At 47.4% G+C, this 23,724-nt stretch overlaps 1 protein-coding gene across 1 annotated transcript; it reads right to left on the reverse strand.

Annotated features, from left to right (window-relative positions):
• Positions 1-396: 396 nt before the first annotated feature.
• ARL14EP (ADP ribosylation factor like GTPase 14 effector protein) lies at positions 397-23,355 on the reverse strand. The gene is made up of 3 exons (XM_068260185.1): positions 23,250-23,355; positions 18,095-18,222; positions 397-1,155 (listed from the first exon to the last, which is right to left on the reverse strand). The coding sequence occupies exons 1-3, from the start codon at positions 23,313-23,315 to the stop codon at positions 930-932; spliced, it is 420 nt and encodes a 139-aa protein (XP_068116286.1). The 5' UTR covers positions 23,316-23,355; the 3' UTR covers positions 397-929.
• Between the last annotated feature and the right edge of the window lie 369 nt (positions 23,356-23,724).

Below are 23,724 nucleotides of genomic sequence, written 5' to 3' on the forward strand. Positions count from 1 at the left end.
CTAATCACTTTTCCATGGCAGTATCAATCACTGTGATAGAATCTGCTGGAGATCAATGCCCCAACTTGGGTATACGATTGTAATTTTGATTGATTTCTGGACCAAAATTATTATTTGCTCCGGACATAAGATCAACATTTGGCTAATAGAAAGCAAAGAAGTCTGGTGCACTATAAAATGGTGTGTACTTCGATTGTCTTATTTTATTACATATACCAATCCTGGGAGTTTGGTTGGATTAGATGTGTATGACGGTTTTGTATGTTTGAGGAGCTGTGGAGGAGGAGAAAAAAAAATTTACTTTCAGTTTAGCCAGATAGTCCATGGAGGGCCACAACAAGGAGAGTATTAGGATCGAAATGACCGGGGGCAGATTTTTACAGGACATCTTCACAATTTTTACTTAAAGAAAACAATTTTATTAAAAAGAAAACATGTTTAAAGGATACATACATACAAAAACCAAATACTTTCTCAGAATTAAGCTAAATCATTTATAATTTGGATGGACAAACAAAACGATAAGACAAGAAACAAGAGCATAACAGATGTTGTCAAGCTTTGGTTTTCAGAGTGTGAGGAGGAAACTGGTGCCTGGAAAAATATCACTCATTCAACTACTATAAAATTTCCACTTGGACTAAAAATATTGATCTCTGAAGTCCAGAAACGGATGCATCTGAGAAGAGGATTGAGTCAGTTCAGCTGAAAAAGTATCTTTCCAAAATTTCATCCTTCAGTAAAACAGCCTGGCCAACTAGGAACTATCCACAAGTCTCTGCATAAGCTGGACGCCTTTTCCTGTTTGAGATTCTTTCTAACCGTCTTTAGCATCATGGATAAGTCCACTCTGTTCCTGCACAATGCAAGCCTTCAATGGAAACGGAGTAAACGTTTCTGTGCTAGCGGATCATTTCCAGCACTCCAGTTCAGGCATGTTTATTACGGATGACTTCCCCTCCCTCCACCTCAATTTGCTCATAAGCCCACTTGCGGTCACACCTGCATTCCACCCCACACTTGTTGGAGCCACACTTCCTGCAGGAATAGAAGCAGCCCATGCAGTCTTCATCCAGGCAGTCACACAGATCCATTCCGTTGGCTATGAGGATTCCCCTGCTGTCATACAGTTTGTTCTTTGCCGGTGCGCTCTGCCTGCAAATAAAAAAATAATAATATTAGTTCAGAGAGATTCTCATACTGGGTTCTGTGGCAAGATTCCTTCCCCTATCCTGAGCTGTGCATGTGAAGTAGCGGGCTGGAGGTTTAATGGAAAATTGAAGCAAGAGGGCTATGGAAGCTGCCATATTCATATCCTATTAACCTCCTTAGCGGTTATCACGAGCTCAGCTTGAGGTGAAAAAAACATGTGAGGAGCGGTATCCCGAAGCTGAAGTCGTGGTAGCCGCCGGGATGTTTATGCAGAGCAATGTGCGCAGCAGGCATTTTAACTCACCTCCTGGGGGATCCCAACGTCGGCCGCAGTTCTGCCTCTCCTCCGAGGCTCTGCTTCCCCCTGGTGAGATTACCGTCTGTCGTCATGACAGCCAGCAATTTCACTATAGGGTTACAGCGCCACCCGGAGGACAGAGAGAAAACTGCTGTGCTGGATCTCAGGGAGGTGAGTGCTGGGGCTGCTGCAGAACTCCCTAGCAGCATGATTTTTTCCAGGTTTTAGGATCTAAAAGCATGCAAAAAAATTGCACTGCTTTTAGATCCTAAAATTCGGAAAGAATCATAACACCAAGGGGGTTAAGCAATACCAGATGCCTGGCTGTCCTGCTGATCCTCTAACTCTAACACTTTCAGCCATAGACCCTGAGCAAGCATGTAGCAGACTAGGCGTTTCTGACATTATTGTCAGATCTGACAAGATTATCTACATGCTTGTTTCTAGTGTTATTCAGACACTACTGCAGCCAAATAGACCAGCAGGCCTGCCAGGCAACTGGTATTGTTTAAATGGAAATAAATATGGCAGCCTACATATCCCTCTCACTCCAGTTGTCATTTAATTCCTCTGTCCACACTTCCAAACCTATTCACAACTCCCAATAACAATTGCCATCAAATTCTAAGGGCGTGTACACACAACCAACTTTGATAAGCCAATCTTATTGCCTCCATATAGTATGAGAAATTACCTGTATCAGTAATTTTACTGATGCTCTACCAGCAACTTACCCAACTTACCCATGCACTAATAGGGGGCAAAATTTTGGAAGGAGCAGAATGTTGGAGAGAGCAATCGTGGCGAACACACCAAACAGGAATAGGGATATAACTGCTTAGCTGAAGTTCAGCACTTCTGGCCAAAAAAACAACTCAGAAGAGATAACTTGGGTCCAGTATAATCCCCTTATAGTAATCACCAAGAGACCAGGAAAAGTATTGTACCATATTAGGATTGGTCATACATTGTATATTTATACAGATGCGTTTGCTGGGACCTGAGGACTGATAATGGGATTCTACTGAATTTACTGAAGTGCTGGTAATGATTTGTATGAGGATTAAAAAGTGAAGCCACACAATCTACAACTCCAAAGGGGCCAGGGAATGCTTTCGGCTGCATTTCCACTGGGTGCAGCTTCAGAAAAGGACCCCCGTGGTGATGTGAATTTACATCCGAATTTCTATAGCACGTCTATAGGGATTCAGATGCGTTCTGCAGAAATCTGCAGCATGCATCGGCTGAGGCAATTCGTGTCTGAGCAGTAAGTCTGAGCAGTTCTGATTAATACCTGTGCGGATTTCCATAAAACATGCACTGTTTGGGGGTACTTGGAGGACAGGATTGGCACTACCCTGCTTTAGAAGCTCACGTTTTACTGTTAACATGCCAGAAATTTAAAAAATAACTAGAATACATTATTTAAAGAGGAGCTGTTAGGTATAAGGTCTCAGAGAAAATAAACACATATATCAGTAGCTAAATATAGGCTGTACTTACATTACATATGCATTTCACGGTCCACCTTTGGATTTCACAGAATTTTTATATAGTATATGCAGAGATTGATGCTCCTGACAGCTCATGGCAGGCTCCATGTTTGTCTGTCTCCTATGAAGCCAAATGTGTCGTCATGTCCTCCCTGCTTCCTGATCACAGAAAAGCTCGTACTGAATAACACTAGTTTGCAGTGAATATTAATGAGCCATGTGGCTAGGAACAATAGCGGACTCCTGCAGTGTACTCTGCCGGGAGATTTATCAGTGCTGTGCTCTGGACTGAGTTACATGCTATTGTTACTTGACCCTGTAACTTCTCATTAGCAGCCGAGGGGAGGGCCCCAGAATGCTTTGCAGTATGGTTTGCGGCTTGCGTCCTCTTAAGAGCTTGGGTCTAACAGCTTTGCTGATAAGCACACATCAAATGAAAGAGATTTTTATCTTCACTATTGCCTTTTTGGCTTCCGTCTAAACTGTTTAACACAGGAGAATAGAGGTTTAAATTAGCTTCTGCAGCCTGACAGTTACTCTTTAAAGTATTTCTAAAAGTATGCTTCAAAAAATAAATAAATAAATAAAAAAAAAAAAACACCCGGGGAAAAAGCGACTCCAGAACATTTAACAGTCTAGTAAATGCCAGGTGTGACCAATGTATTTTTTTGTTTACAAAAGGGTGGCATTACCCTTTAGGCTAGTTACACACCAGGGCGTTGCGTTTAGGGGACGTTATAGGGCACATAACGTGCCCCTAACGCAACGCCTGTTGCTCTCTGGTGTGGATGTTGGAGTGAGCCGCGTTGTGCAGCTCACTCTGGCGTCCGTGATGCGTACTCTTGGACGCATGCGGCATCACGTGGTCCCGCCCGGCCAATCGCCGCACAGAGCGGCCGCTCCAGGAAGTAAACACTGCACGTCACTGAGTGCAGTGAATATTAATTAGCCATGTGCCCGGCCGCTCTCCCCTCCTCCCCAACATGACTGAGCATGTGCAAACAGTCTAACGCGGCTTAGCCGCGTAGAACGCCCAGCATGCAGCACTTTGCTGCGTTACAATGTAATGCAACGTGGGCAGTGTGAACAGCCCACTTGTGTTACATTGCTGTGCGTTGGGGGAGCGTTACAGGCTGCACTAACGTGCGCCTGTAACGTCCGTGTGTGCAAGAAGCCTTAAAGGGAATCTGAATCACACACCTGACACAATTAAGCAGCAAATATTGCCAGAAACCTCTGATCTGCATGCTTGCTCAGGGTCTACGGCTAAAAATATTAAAGGCGGTGGATCAACAGGACTACCAGACAACTGGTATTTGTTTAAAGGACAACTGAAAGCGGACCTGAACTCAGAACGTCCTCTCTGCTCTAAAATATACACAACAGCATAAACTTTAAACAAAAACCATTTCTTTGTTACAGCTGATACAAGTCCTAAAATAAATCTGCATTGTTTCTACTTCCTGATTCATGGAAGCAGACATATGGTTAACCTTCTGTGCTTTCAAATGGCCTTATCTGCCATAGGCAGTCATGTAACACAGGGGATAGATCAGATTATAACTTGTGATTAGACACAAATGAGGGGGAATTAAACAGGCTAAACTCTCTAAATCAGGGCTGCCCAATAGGTCGATCGTGATCTACCGGTAGATAGCGACCGCCTGCTCAGTAGATCCGGCCTCTCAGCCGCGTCTCGTAAAAGTTTGTTGCGGCCAGCAGCTCATCGTGTTTAGCTGCTGGCCAATAAGGATGCAGGCAAGGAGAGAGGGAGGAGAGAGGCGGCGCGCGGCCGCTACGTCATGGCTGGGGGGCGGCGACGGGCAGCCTGCAACGTGCGTGCTTGTAACGTGCTCGGCGCCGCCCCCAGTCATGATGTAGCGGCCGCGTCGCCTCTCTCTTCGCCGCCGCTTCTCTCCTGCATCCCATTGGCCTGCCAGAGTCTCTCCTCACCGCCTCTTCTCCTCTGCCTGCCTGCTAACCTACGCTGCAGGTACATATACCTGGAGGGCCCATTTACCTGGCTAACCACACTCAGGGCCCATATACCTGGCCAACTACACTGAGGGCCCATATACCTGGCCAACTACGCTGAGGGCCCATATACCTGGCTAACCTACACTGAGGGCCCATATACCTGGCTAACCTACACTGAGGGCCCATATACCTGGCTAACCTACACTGAGGGCCCATATACCTGGCTAACCTACACGGAGGGCTCATATACCTGGCTAACCTACACTGAGGGCTCATATACCTGGCTAACCTACACTGAGGGCTCATATACCTGGCTAACCTACACTGAGGGCTCATATACCTGGCTAACCTACACTGAGGGCCCATATACCTGGCTAACCTACACTGAGGGCCCATATACCTGGCTAACCTACACTGGGGGCCCATATACCTGGCTAACCACACTGGGGGCCCATATACCTGGCCAACTACGCTGAGGGCCCATTTACCTGGCTAACTACGCTGAGGGCCCATATACCTGGCTAACCTACACTGAGGGCCCATATACCTGGCTAACCTACACTGAGGGCCCATATACCTGGCTAACCTACACTGAGGGCCCATATACCTGGCTAACCTACACTGAGGGCCCATATACCTGGCTAACCTACACTGAGGGCCCCTATACCTGGCTAACCTACACTGAGGGCCCATATACCTGGCTAACCTACACTAGGGGCCCATATACCTCGCTAACCTACACTGGGGGCCCATATACCTCGCTAACCTACACTATGGGCCCATATACCTGGCTAACCTGCACTGGGGGCCCATATACCTGGGTAACCTACACTGAGGGCCCATATACCTGGCTAACCTACACTGAGGGCCCATATACCTGGCTAACCTACACTGAGGGCCCATATTCTGGCTAACCTACACTGGGGGCCCATATACCTGGCTAACCTACACTGAGGGCCCATACACCTGGCTAACCTACACTGAGGGCCCATATACCTGGCTAACCTACACTGAGGGCCCATATACCTGGCTAACCTACTCTGGGGGCCCATATACCTGGGTAACCTACACTGAGGGCCCATATACCTGGCTAACCTACACTGAGGGCCCATATACCTGGCTAACCTACACTGAGGGCCCATATACCTGGCTAACCTACACTGAGGGCCTATATACCTGGCTAACCTACACTGAGGGCCCATATACCTGGCTAACCTACACTGAGGGCCCATATTCTGGCTAACCTACACTGAGGGCCCATATACCTGGCTAACCTACACTGAGGGCCCATATACCTGGCTAACCTACACTGAGGGCCCATATTCTGGCTAACCTACACTGAGGGCCCATATACCTGGCTAACCTACACTGAGGGCCCATATACCTGGCTAACCTACACTAGGGGCCCATATACCTCGCTAACCTACACTGGGGGCCCATATACCTCGCTAACCTACACTGTGGGCCCATATACCTGGCTAACCTGCACTGGGGGCCCATATACCTGGGTAACCTAAACTGAGGGCCCATATACCTGGCTGACCTACACTGAGGGCCCATATACCTGGCTAACCTACACTGAGGGCCCATATACCTGGCTAACCTACACTGAGGGCCCATATACCTGGCTAACCTACACTGAGGGCCCATATTCTGGCTAACCTACACTGGGGGCCCATATACCTGGCTAACCTACACTGGGGGCCCATATACCTCGCTAACCTACACTGTGGGCCCATATACCTCGCTAACCTACACTGTGGGCCCATATACCTGGCTAACCTACACTGGGGGCCCATATACCTGGCTAACCTGCACTGGGGGCCCGTATACCTGAGTAACCTACACTGGGGGCCCATATACCTAGCTAACCTATACTGGGGGCCCATATACCTAGCTAACCTACACTGGGGGCCCATATACCTGGCTAACCTACACTAGGGGCCCATATACCTGGCTAATCTACACTGAGGGCCCATATACCTGGCTAACCTATACTGAGGGCACGTAACCTATGCTGCAGACACATATACCTGGATAACCTACGCGGGGGGGGGGGGGGGCGTGCTTAGCATTTGAGACATTGGTAGATCTCCTGGCCTTGGCAAATTTTAAAGTAGCTCGCGAGCCAAAAAAGTGGGGGCACCCCTGCTCCAAATACATACAGGGTGCATTTCTCTACGTATTTCTTCAGCCTTGTGCAAGAGTCCCGGTCCACTTGAAGCGAGAAGAATATGGAGGCTGCCATATTTATTTCCTTTGAAAGTATATATACCAGGTGTCTGGCTGTCCTGCTGATCTATTTGGCTGCGGTTGTGTTTGAATAACACCAGAAACAAGCATGCAGCTATTCTTGTCAGCAACGCCTGATCTACTGCATGCTTATTCAGGGTCTATGGCTAAAAGTGTTATGCTAGGTACACACAATGCAATTTTCTAACAGATTTACTGTCAGATAGATTATTTCTGAAGTATCCAATCTGATTTCTGATTGATTTTTCATAGAAGTGATAAGAAAATCGATTGGACATGTTGGAAATAATTGTTCTGACAGTAAATTGCATCATGTGCGCCTAGCAGAGGCAGAGGATCAACAGAACAACCATGAAACTGGTATTGTTTAAAAGGAAATAAAAATGTCAAGCCTCCATTATCCCTCTCGCATGAGGTTTCCTTCAAATCAACTGGTGAGCTTTTGTAAAGTTCTCTTCCCTTGTGTTATAATGCCATCTAGTGGACAGATTAAGATTTTTCAGAAAGCAGTAGTTTAAGAGGCGCGCCACAATACCAGCTATAGGTTCCTTCAAGTGTCACACTGCAGCTACTCCAAGGATGTGTCCTTTTCACCCAAAGCAAATTGTGTCAGAAAAAAAAACAGCGCTCAAATGATCCACTCCAGGATACTGGCAATACACTTCTTCCACCTCCAGAGATCCCATGAGTTCCTCTGAATGTGAGTGTACTACGCTGTACTTGTGTGAAAAAATCTTTACTTGAATAAAATGTCTTTGGATTATTTCCACTGAGAGATTCCCTCTTTTGCTTACATTGTGCACTGAGTGGTACTTTAGGTATACAAAGACCTTGCATGGGATCTCTGGAGGTGAAAGAAGTGTATTGCCAGTATCCTGGAGTGGATCATTTGAGCGCTGCTTTTTTTCTGACCAGATTAAGATTTTTATCTAATGTCAAAAAAATAGCAGCCCATTAGAAAATTGCAGGGTATAGCGCAATATAAAAATCTTTGTTTCTCTACTATACTTTAAGTATATGCAGAAATAAGCAAAATCCAAGAGACAATATGAGGCTACTGTTTTACAAAAGCTGCAACAAGTTATACAGTATGTAGCCATGCAGAAAGCAAAATCCATTTCAACCAGTTTAAGAGGGAGGTTGTTGGATCCGCGTACATCAAAAAAGGGCGTCGGGGAAAAAAGGGAGCGTGGTGTAAACGATAAGCAGTATTATCGTTTATAAAAATATTGTGTAGAATTTCATTTACAAATAGTGTTTTAAGAATTTATAAATCATTAAATAATGTGTAGGAGATCGGCAATTCTTAAACCGTTAATCTTCCGTTTCTAAACTGAAACTTATATTTACGTTTGTTAAAAACCCTCCCTGTACCTATCCCTAACCCCTAGACCCCTGGTGGTGCCTAAACCTAAGACCCCCCTGGTGGTGCCTAAACCTAAGACCCCCCTGTTGGTGCCTAAACCTAAGACCTCCCTGGTGGTGCCTAAACCTAAGACCTCCCTGGTGGTGCCTAAACCTAAGACCTCCCTGGTGGTGCCTAAACCTAAGACCCCCCTGGTGGTGCCTAAACCTTAGACCCCCCTGGTGGTGCCTAAACCTTAGACCCCCCCTGGTGGTGCCTAAACCTAAGACCCCCCTGTTGGTGCCTAAACCTAAGACCCCCCTATGGATAAGGTTTTACAAACATTAATAAAATAAAAAAAATGTAAATAATTTTTTTGGGTGGATAATAATGTTTTAGAAATAGTGATTTAGTATCTTTATAAACGTTATTCGTCACGGGCTCATTTTGTAAAGTTAAATCATCACAAGCACAGTTATAAAACCTTAAAAATATCCGGGCGCCGTTTGTAAAACGTTAATCTCCGGCGCCTTTTTTTCCCTGTTCAGCGCCCATTAAACGATATTTATAATGGGAGTGAATGGGGCGCCCTTTTTGTCCACTTGTCTCATGCGCCCAAATCTCCTGCTTCCGTTGGATCCACCTCTGCAAGAAATGGGTTTGCCTAATTTTGTGCAACTGCAGAGCTCAGAAATGATACAATCTGCAGCACAAAAGCTGTGTACCAGAAGGTGACTTTTTGCAATAGATGTACTTAAACCTTTTCCAGACCAACGTAGTTGGAATCTAACATCCTGCCGGTGCAGCTATGACATGACATAGATTTTAACGATTCGCAGCTGGGCATTCATGCTATCCTCACCGCTATTCCGTAGTGCACCTGTTTCCACACTTGGGTCAGTAGGCAACTTTATTGGCTCCTGATCCCGTGATTGCTGTGAGCCAATCACAGGGCAGAAAAGGTAACAGAAGGCTCTGGTCCTTAAAGGACACCCGAGGTGAAAATAAACTAATGAAACGAACATTTGTATCTATCATCCTCCTTCTAAAAATGACTTAAGATATTCCACAGTTTTATTTTATATTTAGATCTACTACTTTTACCGGTTTACTTTTTTTTTGCTCAATGATACACTATTGATCCTTTTTATCTCTTTCCTGCTCTCAGAAGCCAGTTTCTGCTAGGAAAGTGTTTTATAGTTGTAATTTCTTATCAGTGAGGGTCACACTGTAGTCTGACCCAGTCCTGACTCAGACAAAAACTGACACTTACATACCTGATGTTTAACTCTCTCAGGCATAAAAAGAAATGTGTGCATACACATGTCTATCTAACATGTCACCTCTGGTATCCTTTAAAGTGGACCTGAACCCTGGCTACAGTGCAACTCTCACTGATAAGAAATTACAACTATAAAACACTTTCCTAGGAGAAAATTGCTTCTGAAAGCAGGAAAGAGATAAAAAGGGTCAATGGTTTATATAGACTTGAGCTCCGGCATACTTCAATGAATGTGCAATTGAGCAAAAACAAAACAGTAAAAACTTAAAAAGTAGATTTAAATATAAAATTGGAATATCTTAAAAAGTCATTTTTAGGAGGAGGATAGATACAATTGATTGTTTCATTAGTTTACTTTCACCTCGGGTGTCCTTTAAGTCAAGTATGTGCATTCTGTGAAATGTCACCACACGACCCTTCCAACCAGCCGGTTACTAGTGTATGTGTGTTGCATCATGGGAGGCCCACTGTTGCAAACAAACTTTTATTTCACCTCGTCTCAGGTTCACTTTAACCACTTAATGACAAGCTGACTTATAAAAACATCCTGCTAGAGCCTCTTAATGGCTCCAGGACGTTTTTATAAAATCAGATAGTGCTGCTGCTGTGTGCACGTGCAAATAGTGAAAAAAAAAAAAAACTAAAGAAAAAATACACCTTTATTTCCAAAGAATATATTGTCACCATACTTTGTACTAGGGACATAATTAAAATCTTGTGATAACCAGGACAAATAGGCAGATAAAATGTGTGGGTTTTATGTACAGTAGCATTGTTTATATTAACCCTCCTGGCGGTTCATTTCTGTCTGGAATTATGAGTCAAAAGCGGTACATTTTTTTCAAGAATTTTAGGCATCCAATTATTAAGTCTTAACTCACCAAAATATATCAGAATAAAGGCCTGTAAGATATCCTGCATATAAATAAAAGACTGTAACACAAATTTGCTGAAAAAATTAAATTTATCAATAAACTGAAATAATAGCAAAACTGTACAAAGAAGCAGCAGATTATATATACAGTATGTACATGCAGTACAGTGTATAACTAATACACCTCCCGTGTGTGGTAGATTTTAAAACATGGAACAGCACACAGGGCGACATTACAGTCCGGGCAGTAGAGACGGGTTTCTTTGCGGACTTTCTTACCCTTGCTATCCGTCTTGCTGCAGCAAACAACGCACATCCTAGTTGGAGCAGCTTTTTTTGGAGTGGGTGGAATATAGTCTGAAAAGTGCCGGCCAGTGAGGCGCTCAGGGTTGACAACATATGATGCACGGCGCCCAATTCGCACATCTGCTGATGAAGTCTGGTACTTCAGACATATGCTTTCGCACATTTTCCATATAAAGTCGGAATGTGTTCCTGGCCTGTCACTGCGTTGCTTATACAAAATGAACGCATTCCACAGAGATTGTTCCAGCAGATACCGAAAAAAAAATTTGTAGTATTTTTTTTGTTGTTTGCGGACTGCGGGGTAGTATGTCATCGCCTGGTCAGCTCGGTCCACCCCACCCATTGTATGGTTGTAGTCCAGGATGACTTGCGGCTTGTCCAGGACTTTCCCTCCTCGCGTTGTGGTGGTGGCAGATGAAGCATCATAGACAGTGCTGAGTGTACACACGTCCTTGTCACGCCAGCGGAGTGCCAACATTTTTCCCTTCTGCCAAGCCACAATGTCCCCAGATTTTAGCTTTTGCTTGGCGAAGGCAGTAGGCATTTCTCGCCGGTTAGGACGAACGGTGCCGTAGGCATCAGTTTTGTTCCTGATGAGTATTTCAAAGAGTTCAGGTGAACTGTAAAAATTATCTGTGATCACACAGTACCCCTTATTCAAAAAGGGCTCCACCAAAGATAGCACGGATGAAGTCGCCACCCCGTAGCTGCTGAAAGCAGGGTTAAATTGTGTCCCTTTCCCGGTGTACAGTATGCTGTTCCAGATGTAGCCCGTTGATGCCTCGCATAACATGTAGGACTTCACTCCAAACCGGGCCCTCTTGGACGCGATGTATTGTATCCAGGACAGTCGGCCTTTGTACGCCATCAAGCTTTCATCCACACTTATGTCCCTCTGGGGCACATAAGTGTTGCGGAAGTTTTCCATCACCAGCTGAAAAACTTCCCAGATCTTTTTCAACTTTGGCGCTGGGTGGGTTGACTCATCGAAGGCGGAGTTGTCTGCGAAGTGTAGAAACTTCATGATGAGTCCAAAATGGTACTCCGACATTACCGTGCCAAAGAAGGGGGTAGCGATTATTTTGTTCGTCGACCAGTACCATTTCTGCAGGGGCTTCCCCACCACCCCCTGCAGAATAATTAGTCCAAGGAACAGCCACAAGTCCTCCTTGGTGATAGGCTCCCACATCCTGCTCTTGGAAAAGGGACCTCGTGGAGCAGCAATTTCTTGCGCGGCGTAGCGGTTCGTCTCCACCACGATTTTGTCAATAACAGCGTCACTGAAGAACAGCTGCAGGTAGGCCAGGGGGCAGTGATCACATTCAACCTTCAAGCCGGGCTCTCCAGTAAAAGGGAAACGGGGGGGCGGTTGTGGGGCCTGAGTGGTGTTGACTGGGCACCAAACACGTGCGTCACTAACCTCCTCCGTGTCGCTGGTGTTGGAGTCGCTGTCAGAATCAGACGACAGGTTGCCAGGCGCATCACTGTCACTGGAGTCCTCCAGTGACTGCAAATCCGGATCGCTGTCCTCAAACTGCATCAGCGCTTCCGCTGTGAGACGCTTCGAGGATGACGCCATAGGAGGTGACAGGAAAAGAGCGTAGTAATCCAGGCAGAGGTCGGTACACAGAAATCCAATAACAGGCAGAATCAGCAGGCCGAAAACGTAGGTCAAAATTCAGGCAGAGGTCGGTGCACAGAAATCCAATAACAGGCAGAATCAGCAGGCAAAAAGGGTAGTCAAAAATCCAGGCAGAGGTCGGTACACAAATCGGTAGGAAGATCAGTGTATACAGCACAGATCACAGCACACAGCTCACAGCACAGAACCAAATGGCAACAGTGTATTGGATACACATGAATTTGATTCATGTGTATCCAATACAATGCACTTTGCAGCCAATGAAATTTTTTTTCAAATTTACCGCCCTACCCCCATGACGTCACGCCGCCCTCCGCTCTTCTGATTGGCCGCCGGGTCCCCAAGAGAATAACAGGATATGGGGGTCCCGGCGGCCGGACAAACATCGCTGCTGCTGGGGGAGAGAGGCAGGAGTCCCTGGAGAGCGCCGATCGCACAGGGAAAGGTAAATGTGCCGCCACCGCCGCCGCCGCTCTGATCACATGGCCGCCGGGTCCCCGCAAGATTACTGGGGATATGGGGATCCCGGCGGCCGGACAAACAACGCTGCTGCTGGGGGAGAGAGGCAGGAGTCCCTGGAGAGCGCCGATCGCACAGGGACTCCTGCTTCAAAGGTATATGTGCCGCCGCCACCGCCGCTGCTGCTCTGGTCACATGGCCGCCGGGTCCCCGCAAGATTACCGGGGATATGGGGATCCCGGCGGCCAGTAACTGTTGCAAACTTTGGGGGAGAGGTGTAGGAGTCCCGCTGAGCATCGCCGATCGGCGCGCGGGACTCCAGTACGCAGGCACAGCAGTTTTTTCTCTGCCCCGACCTGAGCTCGGGCTTACCTATAACAGCTGATTTTTCCTACCCCGAGCTCAGGTCGGGGTTACCGCCAGGAGGGTTAAAACTATAGGGGATGAAATTGGAGAAATAGTGTATTTTTTCATTTATTTACCTTTAACCACTTGCCGACCGCACACTACCTATGGGCGTCGGCAAGGTGGCTCCCCCAGGACCGCGTAACGCCGATCGGCGGCGGCACCTGGGGGACTGATTAGCCGGGGATCGCACCCATAGATGAGCGAGCATCTGCCGGCATTAGGTTCCGCCCACCCGATGTAAACACCCCGATCTCGCTGATCTAAGTGTATAATACACTTGTTAAGCTAACAAAGTGCATTATACAGGCTGCCTCCTCCCCTGGTGGTCCCAGTGATAGAGCGAGCACCAGGGGAGGAGGCAGCCTTTGTAGTAATGACACAAGCACACTGATCCTGTCCCCCCTGCCCCCTGATCGCCCACAGCACCCCTCAGACCACTGTTTGCACCCAATCACCCATCAATCACCCCCTGTCACTATCTGTCAACGCTATATTTTAGATTAGGTTCTAAACTGCCCCCTGGGGGCTCCTGATCACCCCCCCACACCCTCAGATCCCTCCCAGACATAGACATCCCACCCCCGGTCACCCGCCCAAACCCTCAGATCGCCCGCAGACCCGCCCTCATATCACCTCCCAAGTACATCGTTTACATCGGTTCTCCCCTCTAATCACCCACTGATCATCCATCAATCACCCCCTGTCACGGCTACCCCCCCTCCCCGTTCACCTCGCCAGTGCATTGCTTGCATCTATTCTCCCCTCTAATCACACCCTGATAACCTATCAATCACCCCATTACCCCTGTCACTGCTACCCATCAGATCAAATCCTAATCTGCCCCTTGCAGGCACTCAAACACTCGCCCACACCCACAGTGAATTATTTACATCTGGCAAGGAAATGAGCAGCGCTACTTAAAAACAGATAAGTGCCTACCTGCAAATGAGTGCAAGCCCCACTTGTGGGGTAAAATACACACCTAGCATACACATGACCTGTCTACCACTGGAGGATGTTGGTTTCCTGTAACAGCTTGCATGCATCTTGTTAAGTACTCGTCCCTCCCACTGCGGAGAAGTCATCCTCGATAAGAGGGGGCCTAACACTAATTAAATCCTAATCTATGCATATGCATAGCTTGGGTGCGCCACCAAGTAAAATTGAAAATTGTGCATTATTTACATCTGTTCTCTCCTCTAATCACCCATCAATCACCCCGTCGCCACCTGTCACTGCTGCCCATCAGATCAGACCCTAATCTCCCCCTTGCGGGCACCCAATTACCCGCCCACACCCTCAGATCGCTCTCAGACACCCCCCCCCCTGATTACTTCGCCAGTGCATTGCTTGCATCTATAGTCCCCACTAACCACATCCTGATCACCTATCAATCACCCCGTCACCACCTGTCACTTCTACCCATCAGATCAGACCCTAATCTGCCCCTTGTGGGCACCCAATCATCTGCCCACACCCTCAGACCGCCCTCAGCGCCCCCCCCCCCCCCCCCCCCATGATCACCTCCCCAGTGCACTGACCTGCATCTATTCTCCCCTCTAATCACCCATCAATCACCCCGTCACCACCTGTCACACTGCTACCCATCATACCCATCAGATCAGACCCTCATCTGCCCACACCCTCAGACCCCCCCCAATTTCCTCCCCAGTGCATTGACTGCATCTATTCTCCCCTCTAATCACACCCTGAGACACCCATCAATCACCTCCTGTCACCACCTGCCACCCTGTAGAACACCTGCCACCCCGTAGATCAAGATCTAATTTGTCCCATGTGGGCTCCTGATCACTCGGCCAAACCCTGAGACCCCCTTCCGATCACCTCCCCAGTGCATTGATTGCATCTATTCTCCCCTCTAATCACCGCCTGAGACACCCAACAATCACCTCCTGTCACCCGCTAGCACTCCTACCCATCAGATCAGGCCCTAATCTGCCCCCTATGGACTTCTGATCACCTGGCCAAACCCTCACCCGCCCCACCGCAGTGACAGAATTTTTTTTTCCTGATCACTGCAAAAAACACTGTACAATAACTGTGGCCCTGTAAAGATCAGATTTTTTTTTTTTTTTTTTAAATCAAAACTCAGTGACCACAGCTTTCTACTTCACAAGTACTCCCTTTTGCTAGGTAGGTGCTCTTTTTCCTGGGCAGTCTCAGAGGAATACCACCTAAATTTAGCAGTCTACCATGGCAAAAAAGGGGTATTCCACTGAATAGGCCGCCGAGATTCTGGCCCAGTGAGGTGAGTGCGATTGGGAAGCCTCATCCGACGAATCATTCGAATCAGAATACGAACCGGTGAACAGCAGTGGCTCTCTGATAGCAATGGCGAGATCCCGGCTAGAGCCAGGCGTACCACACCCCATGTCACCGGACCGCAGGATCAGACTCAAGGGCAGCAGAGTGGTGCTAGCGCTGATCCGAGTTTTGTTGGTGAGGCATGCACCAGCAGCGTAGCATCTCCTGGACCTAGCACCAGTACTACCATAGACCCTGGTGAAGTGGTGAGCACCAGCATGGTAGTAGAAACTGGTTCGGTGGCACGTGCATTAAGACCCGAGTCGCAGCCACCAGCAAAACGAGTCCGTACTACCCATAGTCTCCCAGAGGTGCTGGCAAATCCCAATTGGCAATCCCCTGGTTCCGCCGCACCCGTACTGCCCCCTTTCACCTCCCAGTCTGGAGTCCAGGTGGAGACAGATAATCTAGGATTGGTCCTAGACTTTTTTCATCTGTTCTGCATCGTGGATCTCTATGACTTAATTGTGGCTGAGACCAATCGTTATTATTATTATTGATTTATAAAGCGCCAACATATTCCATGGTGCTGTACAAAGAAAGAAACAAACATAGGGTACATAATACAGACAATGGTGTACACCAATATACAAGATACATAATTAGTGACAAAATACAAAAATGATATTAACTACAGAATTCAAAATAGTGATAAAAGTAACATTATGAATAAAACGTATAATGATTTCCAAGACACAATGCCACACGATACGGAACCGCCAATCCAAGAAGCTACCATGTCCAACCTTTTCGGTGGAAACCACTCCAAGTTTCCAAACTTAACATTTTTTGGGGCCTTCTCCTTAACATGGGTCTAATCAAAAATAATGTATTGCGGTCTTATTGGTCTATGCACCCAATACATCACATGCCCATGTTCTCTGCTGCCATGTCCAGGTCACGATTTGAGAAACATCCTGCACTTCCGGCACTTCAGTGCCAATACAACCTGTCATCTAAGAGGCCACCATGCTTATGACCGGTTCCACAAAATTCGTCCGCTCATAGACCACCTGTCATCAAAATTTGCAGACGCTTATACCCCTGAACAGTAATTTTGAGGCATTTGGTTTCTAGACTACTACAAACGGTTTTGGGCCCCTAAAATGCCAGGGCAGTATAGGAACCGCACAAGTGACCCCATTTTAGAAAGAAGACACCCCAAGGTATTCTGTTGGGTGTATGATGCGTTCATAGAAGATTTTATTTTTTGTCACAAGTTAATGGAACATGACACTTTGTGAAAGAAAACAATAAAAATCAATTTCTGCTAACTTGTGACAAAAAATAAAATCTATGAACTCACCATACTCCTAACAGAATACCTTGGGGTGTGGTCTTTCTAAAATGGGGTCACTTGTGGGGTTCCTATACTGCCCTGGCATTTTAGGGGCCCTAAACCGTGAGGAGAAGTCTAGAAACCAAATGCCTCAAAATGACCTGTGAATAGGACGTTGGGCCCCTTAGCGATCCTAGGCTGCACAAAAGTGTCACACATGTGGTACCGCCGTACTCAGGAAAAGTACTATAATGTGTTTTGGGGTGTATTTTTACACATACCCATGTTGGGTGGGAGAAAACTCTCTGTAAATAGACAATTGTGTGTAAAAAAAAAAATCAAACAATTGTCATTTACAGAGACATTTCTCCCACCCAGTATGGGTATGTGTAAAAATACACCCCAAAACACATTATACTACTTCTCCTGAGTACGGCGGTACCACGTGTGGCACTTTTTTACACCCTAAGGGGGCCAAAGTCCAATAAGTATCTGGAAATTTTGATGACAAGTGGTCTATGAGGGGCCGAATTTTGTGGAACCGGTCATAAGCAGGGTGGCCTCTTAGATGACAGGTTGTATTGGCACTGAAGTGCAGGATGTTCTCAAATCGTGACCTGGACATGGCAGCAGAGAACATGGGCATGTGATGTATTGGAAACCAAATGCCTCAAAATGACCTGTGAAATCCTAAAGGTACTCATAGGACTTTGGGCCCCTTAGTGCACCTAGGCTACAAAAAAGTGTCATATGTGGTATCGCCGTACTGAGGAGAAGTAGTATAATGTGTTTTGGGGTGTATTCTTACACATACCCATGCTGGGTGGGAGAAATATCTCTGTAAATGGACAATTGTGTCCATTTAAAAGAAAAATCAAAAATTCTCATTTACAGAGCCATTTCTCCCAACCCAGCATGGGTATGTGTAAAAATTATTAAATGCGATTGCTGTATTGTGTCAGGCCTGAAATCCTTTACAGGTAGGGAAAATTCTGACGAACCTGTCTGAGCCCGTTGCAGTCTTGGTCTGCCGCCTCTTTTCTCGCGCACTTGTCTCTGGTGTATTATCGGTCTGCCGTGCTGGAGTGGAAAACTGCAGGGTCTTTACGTTTTTGCCTGATCGCCCCCCCTACACAAAAAGAAGATGTTTAGGCTTTATGAACAGACAGGATACATTTCATAGCTTCTAAATCCCTTCTGTAATCTCTAAGCTACTTTAGCTAAAGCACATCTGCTATCTATTCAATTACATCTATTAGGTGTGTTTCTCACATGTACTATCTATTTAGAAGTGTGGATTGCTGACATCTAGATACAGCCAGTGCATATGTACACAGGTTCTGTGTAACCATTAAAATATACTGTAACAAACTCCAAAAGATTTGATATAGGGGTAATCAACTTGAAGCAAATGCATTAAAGGGAACCTAAACTGAGAGGGATATGGATATTTGCTTGGCAGTCCTGCTGATCTCTTTGGCTGCAGTAGTGGCTGAATCACACACCTGAACCAAGCATGCAGCTAATCCAGTCTGACTTCAGTCAGAGCACCTGATCTGCATGCTTGATCAGGGGCTGTGGCTAAAAGCATAAGGCCTCTTTCACAGTAGGACGTTGCGTTTTGATGCAATGTTAAAGTCGCACGGCAAATTACACCGCAATGCCCCAAAAAAGCCGCAACGCAACTTAATGCCCCGTTATGGTCGCATACAGTAGAGCGTACAGGCAATGAAAAGTATGTTTCCAAGTCATTACTGAGCATGTGCAAATAGTCCAACGCAGCTAATAACGTGTATAACGCACTGCATGCAGTACTTTCACTTAACGTGCAGCATTAGTAACCAACGCAACGTGTGCACTGTGAATGGGGCATTGATTTTTCATTGCAGTGAGTTATTCTGCCTTAAATGTTGTCTTAACGTGCGACTTTAACGGCGCACTGTGAAAGAGGCCTTATGCTGGGGATACGCGGTACGTTTCTGTACCATGTATCGGCCAGCTGATAATATTCAGCTGGTCCGATCAAGCCGCTCGACTCCCGCCGGACAATGGCAGGGAATCGAGCGCTGATAAGGAAGCACCGCGGACGAGCGGGGACCGATCTGGCGGCTAATCGGTCGCCGGATTGACCTGTCTATTCCCAGCATTAGAGAGACAGGATCAGCAGGAGAGTTAAAGGGAAGGTTTACGGACATGTTTAAAAAAATAAAAATACTAATCCACTTACCTGGGGCTTCCTCCAGCCCGTGGCAGGCAGGACGTGCCCTCGACGCCGCTCCAGAGGCTCCCGGTCTTCTCCGGTGGCTCACCCGACCTGGCCAGGCCGGCTTCCAGGTCGTGCTCTTGTGCGCTCCAACTTGCGTCTCACGCGGTCACGCTGACGTCATCGGACGTCCTCCAGGTTGTACTGCGCAGGCGCAGTAGATCTGCGCCTGCGTAGTACAGTCCGTAGGACGTCAGCGCAACCGCGTGAGACGCAAGTTGTAGCGCAAGGAGAAGCCCGACCAGGAAGCCGGCCTGGCCATGTCGGGTGAGTCACCGGTGAAGACCGGGAGCCTCTGGAGCGGCGTCGAGGGCACGTCCTGCCTGCCACGGGCTGGAGGAAGCCCGAGGTGAGTGGATTAGTATTTTTATTTTTTTGAACATGTCCCTGAACCTTCCCTTTAACCTGCTGGGCGGTCTGGACGAGCTCAGCTCGTCCAGTACCGCCGGAGCCTGCCGCTCAGGCCCTGCTGGGCCGATTTGGCTCAAATAAAAAGCAGCACACGCAGCCGGCACTTTGCCAGCCGCGTGTGCTGCCTGATCGCCGCCGCTCTGCGGCGATCCGCCGCGAGCAGCGGCGAAAGAGGGTCCCCCCAGCCGCCTAAGCCCAGCGTAGCCGGAACAAAAAGTTCCGGCCAGCGCTAAGGGCTGGATCGGAGGCGGCTGACGTCAGGACGTCGGCTGACGTCGATGACGTCACTCCGCTCGTCGCTATGGCGACGATGTAAGCAAAACAAGGAAGGCCGCTCATTGCGGCCTTCCTTGTTTATTCTGGGCGCCGGAGGCGATCGGAAGAACGCCTCCGGAGCGCCCTCTAGTGGGCTTTCATGCAGCCAACTTTCAGTTGGCTGCATGAAATAGTTTTTTTTTTATTAAAAAAAAAAACCCTCCCGCAGCCTGCCTGGCGATCTTAATAGAACGCCAGGCAGGTTAAGCAACTGGTATTATTTAAAAAGGAAAACAAACATATCCTCCTCAGTTTAGGTTCCCTTTAACTTTGTTTTAAAGGGAACCCTTTTAAAGGGGAACTGAAGTAAGAGGTATACGGAGGCTGCCATATTTATTTCCTTTTAATCAATACCAGTTGCCTGGCAGCCCCGCTAGTCTATTTCTCTGCAGTAGTATCTGAATAACACCAGAAACAAGCATGCAGCTAGTCTTGTCAGATCTGACTTTGAAGTCAGAAACACCTGATCTGCTGCATGCTTGTTCAGGGGCTATGGCTAATAGTATTAGAGGATCTGCAGGGCTGCCAGGCAACTGATATTGCTTAAAAGGAAATAAACATGGCAGCCTCCATATACCTCTCTTCAGTTGCCCTTTAAATAATGCACATTGCCTGGCTGTCCAGCTGATTCTCTACCTCTAATACTTTAAAGAGGAACAGCCTGGGACAGGAGCAGGACGGGCCAGGTCTACTAGTTATGTATATATTAGTCAGTGTTTGCTCATTGTAAAATCTTTCCTCTCCCTGATTTACATTCTGACATTTATCACAGGTGACATTTTTATTGCTGGCAGGTGAGGTCAGTGGAAGGAGATGCGGCTTGCTTTTTTTAGGAGTTGGAAACAGCCATTTCCCACGATGCAATGAGGTTCACAGACAGGAAACTGGTCCTGGAGGTTTCCCCACAATATTAGTCAAATAGAATCCCCTTAATGATCTGTTTGAGAACAGGAATAGATTTCTCATGGGAAAGGTAATATCAGCTTCTGATTGGGAAGAAGTTCAATTCTTGGTTACGGTTTCTCTTTAACCTTCCTGGCGGTAAGCCAGAGCCGAGCTCCGGCTATGCCGCGCAGGATTTCTCAGGCCCTGCTGGGCCGATATGCATCATTTTTTTTTTTTTTTGCAACACGCAGCCAGCACTTTGCTAGCTGCGTGTGCATTCCGATCGTCGCCGCTCCGTGCCAGATCACCCCCCCCCCCCACCAGACCCCGTGCGCTGCCTGGCCAATCAGTGCCAGGCAGCGCTGAGGGGTGGATCGGGACTCCCTTAGACGTCACGACGTCATCCCGCGACGGGGAAGCCCTTCAGGAAATCCCGTTTCCTGATCAAAGATCACCGGAGGCGATTGAAGCACGGGGGGGGGGGGGTGCCGCTATCGCTACAGGATTTAAAAAAAATTTGGTACTTATCCGTTAGCCAGGCGCATCCTCTAGGTGGCGACAAAACTCAACCAGAGTTACATCTTTCCCTACTATCCATGTCGGCCTGGAGGGGGAATAGTAATTAGCGCCACCTGCCGGATGCGCCCGGCTAACGGATAAGTACCAAATTTTTTTTTAAATAGTGCTGCGCTGCCCCCTGGCGGTTTCTAATAGACCGCCAGGAGGGTTAACCTGCTGGGCGTTTCGATTATGCACAGCAGGACGGTAGTTTTTAATACCTAAAATTATTTTTTTAATCATGTAGCTAGCCTAGCGCTAGCTACACGATACCCCCCCCCCCTTCCGTATCCCTCCCACCCCTGATCGCCGCCGGCGAACGGGTTTTCCTTGAGGGCTTCCCCCATCGCCATGGAGACGAGCGGAGTGACGTCATTGACAGGGACTCCCGATCCACCCCAATGCGCAGCCTGGCGGCGATTGGCCAGGCTGCGCACGGGGTCTGCGGGGGGGGGGCCCTCTTTCGCGCCGGCGATCAGGTAGGACACGCAGCAAGCAAAGTGCTTGCTGCACGTTTTAAAAAAAATGATTAAAATCGGCCCAGCAGGGCCTGAGCGGTGGCCTCCGGCTTCTCTGGACGAGCCTAGCTCGTCCAGAACACTAGGGAGGTAAGCCATAGACCCTGAACAAGCATGCAGATTAGAGGTCTATGACAAATCTGACAAGATAAGTTGCATGCTTAATTCAGGTGTGTGATTTAGAACCTACTAGCCAGAAAAATCAGCAGGACTACCAGGCAACTAGTATTGTTTAAAAAGAAATAAATATAGCAGTTTCCTCGGGTTCCTTTTAAAATTCAGCCCTTTTTCCCCATCACCACCCCCAACCACCTAATGAGACGGGGGTTCTTCTTTCTTCACAACTCAGGCATGCATGTGCGGAGTCATCTATACTTGGTGATGGAAATTAACCCTGGAGTTTTTTCACTTTTGGTTCACACTGAGGCTACTTTCACACTAAGGAGCTGCATTGCATTCCATGAAAAACCAGGATCACAACACAAGAAAATTGGCATCACAAGTTTGCATGCAATGCATTGTATACAATGAAGCATGCAGTACCAGAAAGTATGCTTCATTACCAATTGGAAACACATACGTGATGTGGAACCGCACTGCCTGCATCTTGTTAGGCCAACGAAACCATCGCACCGCTAACGTGCCAGTGTGCGGTTACCATGACATTGTAATGAACGTCCAAAGCAATGCACCGCACCACTAATGTTAATAAGTAGATACAGTAGAATCTCATTACAGTAAATTCTGACATAGTAGACTGGTTAGTTGTGAACTCAGTCCAAAGGTGGCGACCATGCACATGTTTGAGTATACATTGGATGACCTTTTCTGTTTCTGTAAACTTCTGATATAGTTAACTAGTCTTCCAGGTCCCTTGAAGTGTACTATAAAGGGATTCTACTGTACTAAGCTTTAGAACGGACCAATAATCACTACAACAAATGTACTACAGTGATAAGGGGAAGGTTTTAGAAGTGAAAAGTGCAACTTTAATAATGCCATAACCTTCTATTCGCCAGTGCTTATTGGGACTACAAGTTCCAGCGCTCTCCATGCACCGCTAGCTATTATAGGCATGCTGGGACTTGTAGTACCACACTATAAAGCACAGGTCACACACAGCTGCGTGTAGCACATGGCACAGCCCGTCGCTGCTCTCCGCGTGGTAGGGTGGCCCCGCCGGCGTCCCGTACACCCCCCGCTCACTTTCGCCTGGGACCTCTTGCTCGGCATCCCTGCGTCACTGGAAGTAGAGGCTCGCGCTGCCGCCATCCACAGGGCGCCGCCTCCTTCTCACGTCTCATACACCATAGAAACGCGGAAGCGGCGTGCTAGCTGGGCGGAGTGTTTGGCTCAGAGGTGGACTCTATGGTAGTAATACCGTTTCTATGGTATCAGCCAGCTGCTCCCTTCTGGCCTGGAATGAGAATTTGAAAATAAATATATTGCAGAATAGAATTTATAAAAGCTTCTTTAAACCTGGAAATTTTACATGGAAGAATAGTTATCCACTGAAAATCATACTAATTGGAATAGATGTTCATATAGCTCCCAATTGTCAGTCTTTGGGAACCCAGTCAGTCCCTCTGTCCCTCTTTCTTCCTTACTTGTCCCTTTTTAATCCCTCTTTCAGGACTGATCTATGTAAATATAGGTGTTCTACTGAAAATGTGTTTAATTG

The sequence above is a fragment of the Hyperolius riggenbachi genome, chromosome 11, assembly GCF_040937935.1.
Source record: "Hyperolius riggenbachi isolate aHypRig1 chromosome 11, aHypRig1.pri, whole genome shotgun sequence".
NCBI lineage: Eukaryota > Metazoa > Chordata > Amphibia > Anura > Hyperoliidae > Hyperolius > Hyperolius riggenbachi.

Excerpts from the sequence above, each read along its gene's own strand:
- ARL14EP (XM_068260185.1), bottom strand. The coding sequence starts at position 23,315 with ATGGCGGCAGCGCGAGCCTCTACTTCCAGTGACGCAGGGATGCCGAGC. Across the intron at positions 18,223-23,249 it reads GCAAGAGGTCCCAGGCGAAA|GGGGGGCGATCAGGCAAAAA; the intron begins GTGAGCGGGGGG and ends CTTTTTGTGTAG. Across the intron at positions 1,156-18,094 it reads ACTGCAACGGGCTCAGACAG|GCAGAGCGCACCGGCAAAGA; the intron begins GTTCGTCAGAAT and ends TTTTATTTGCAG.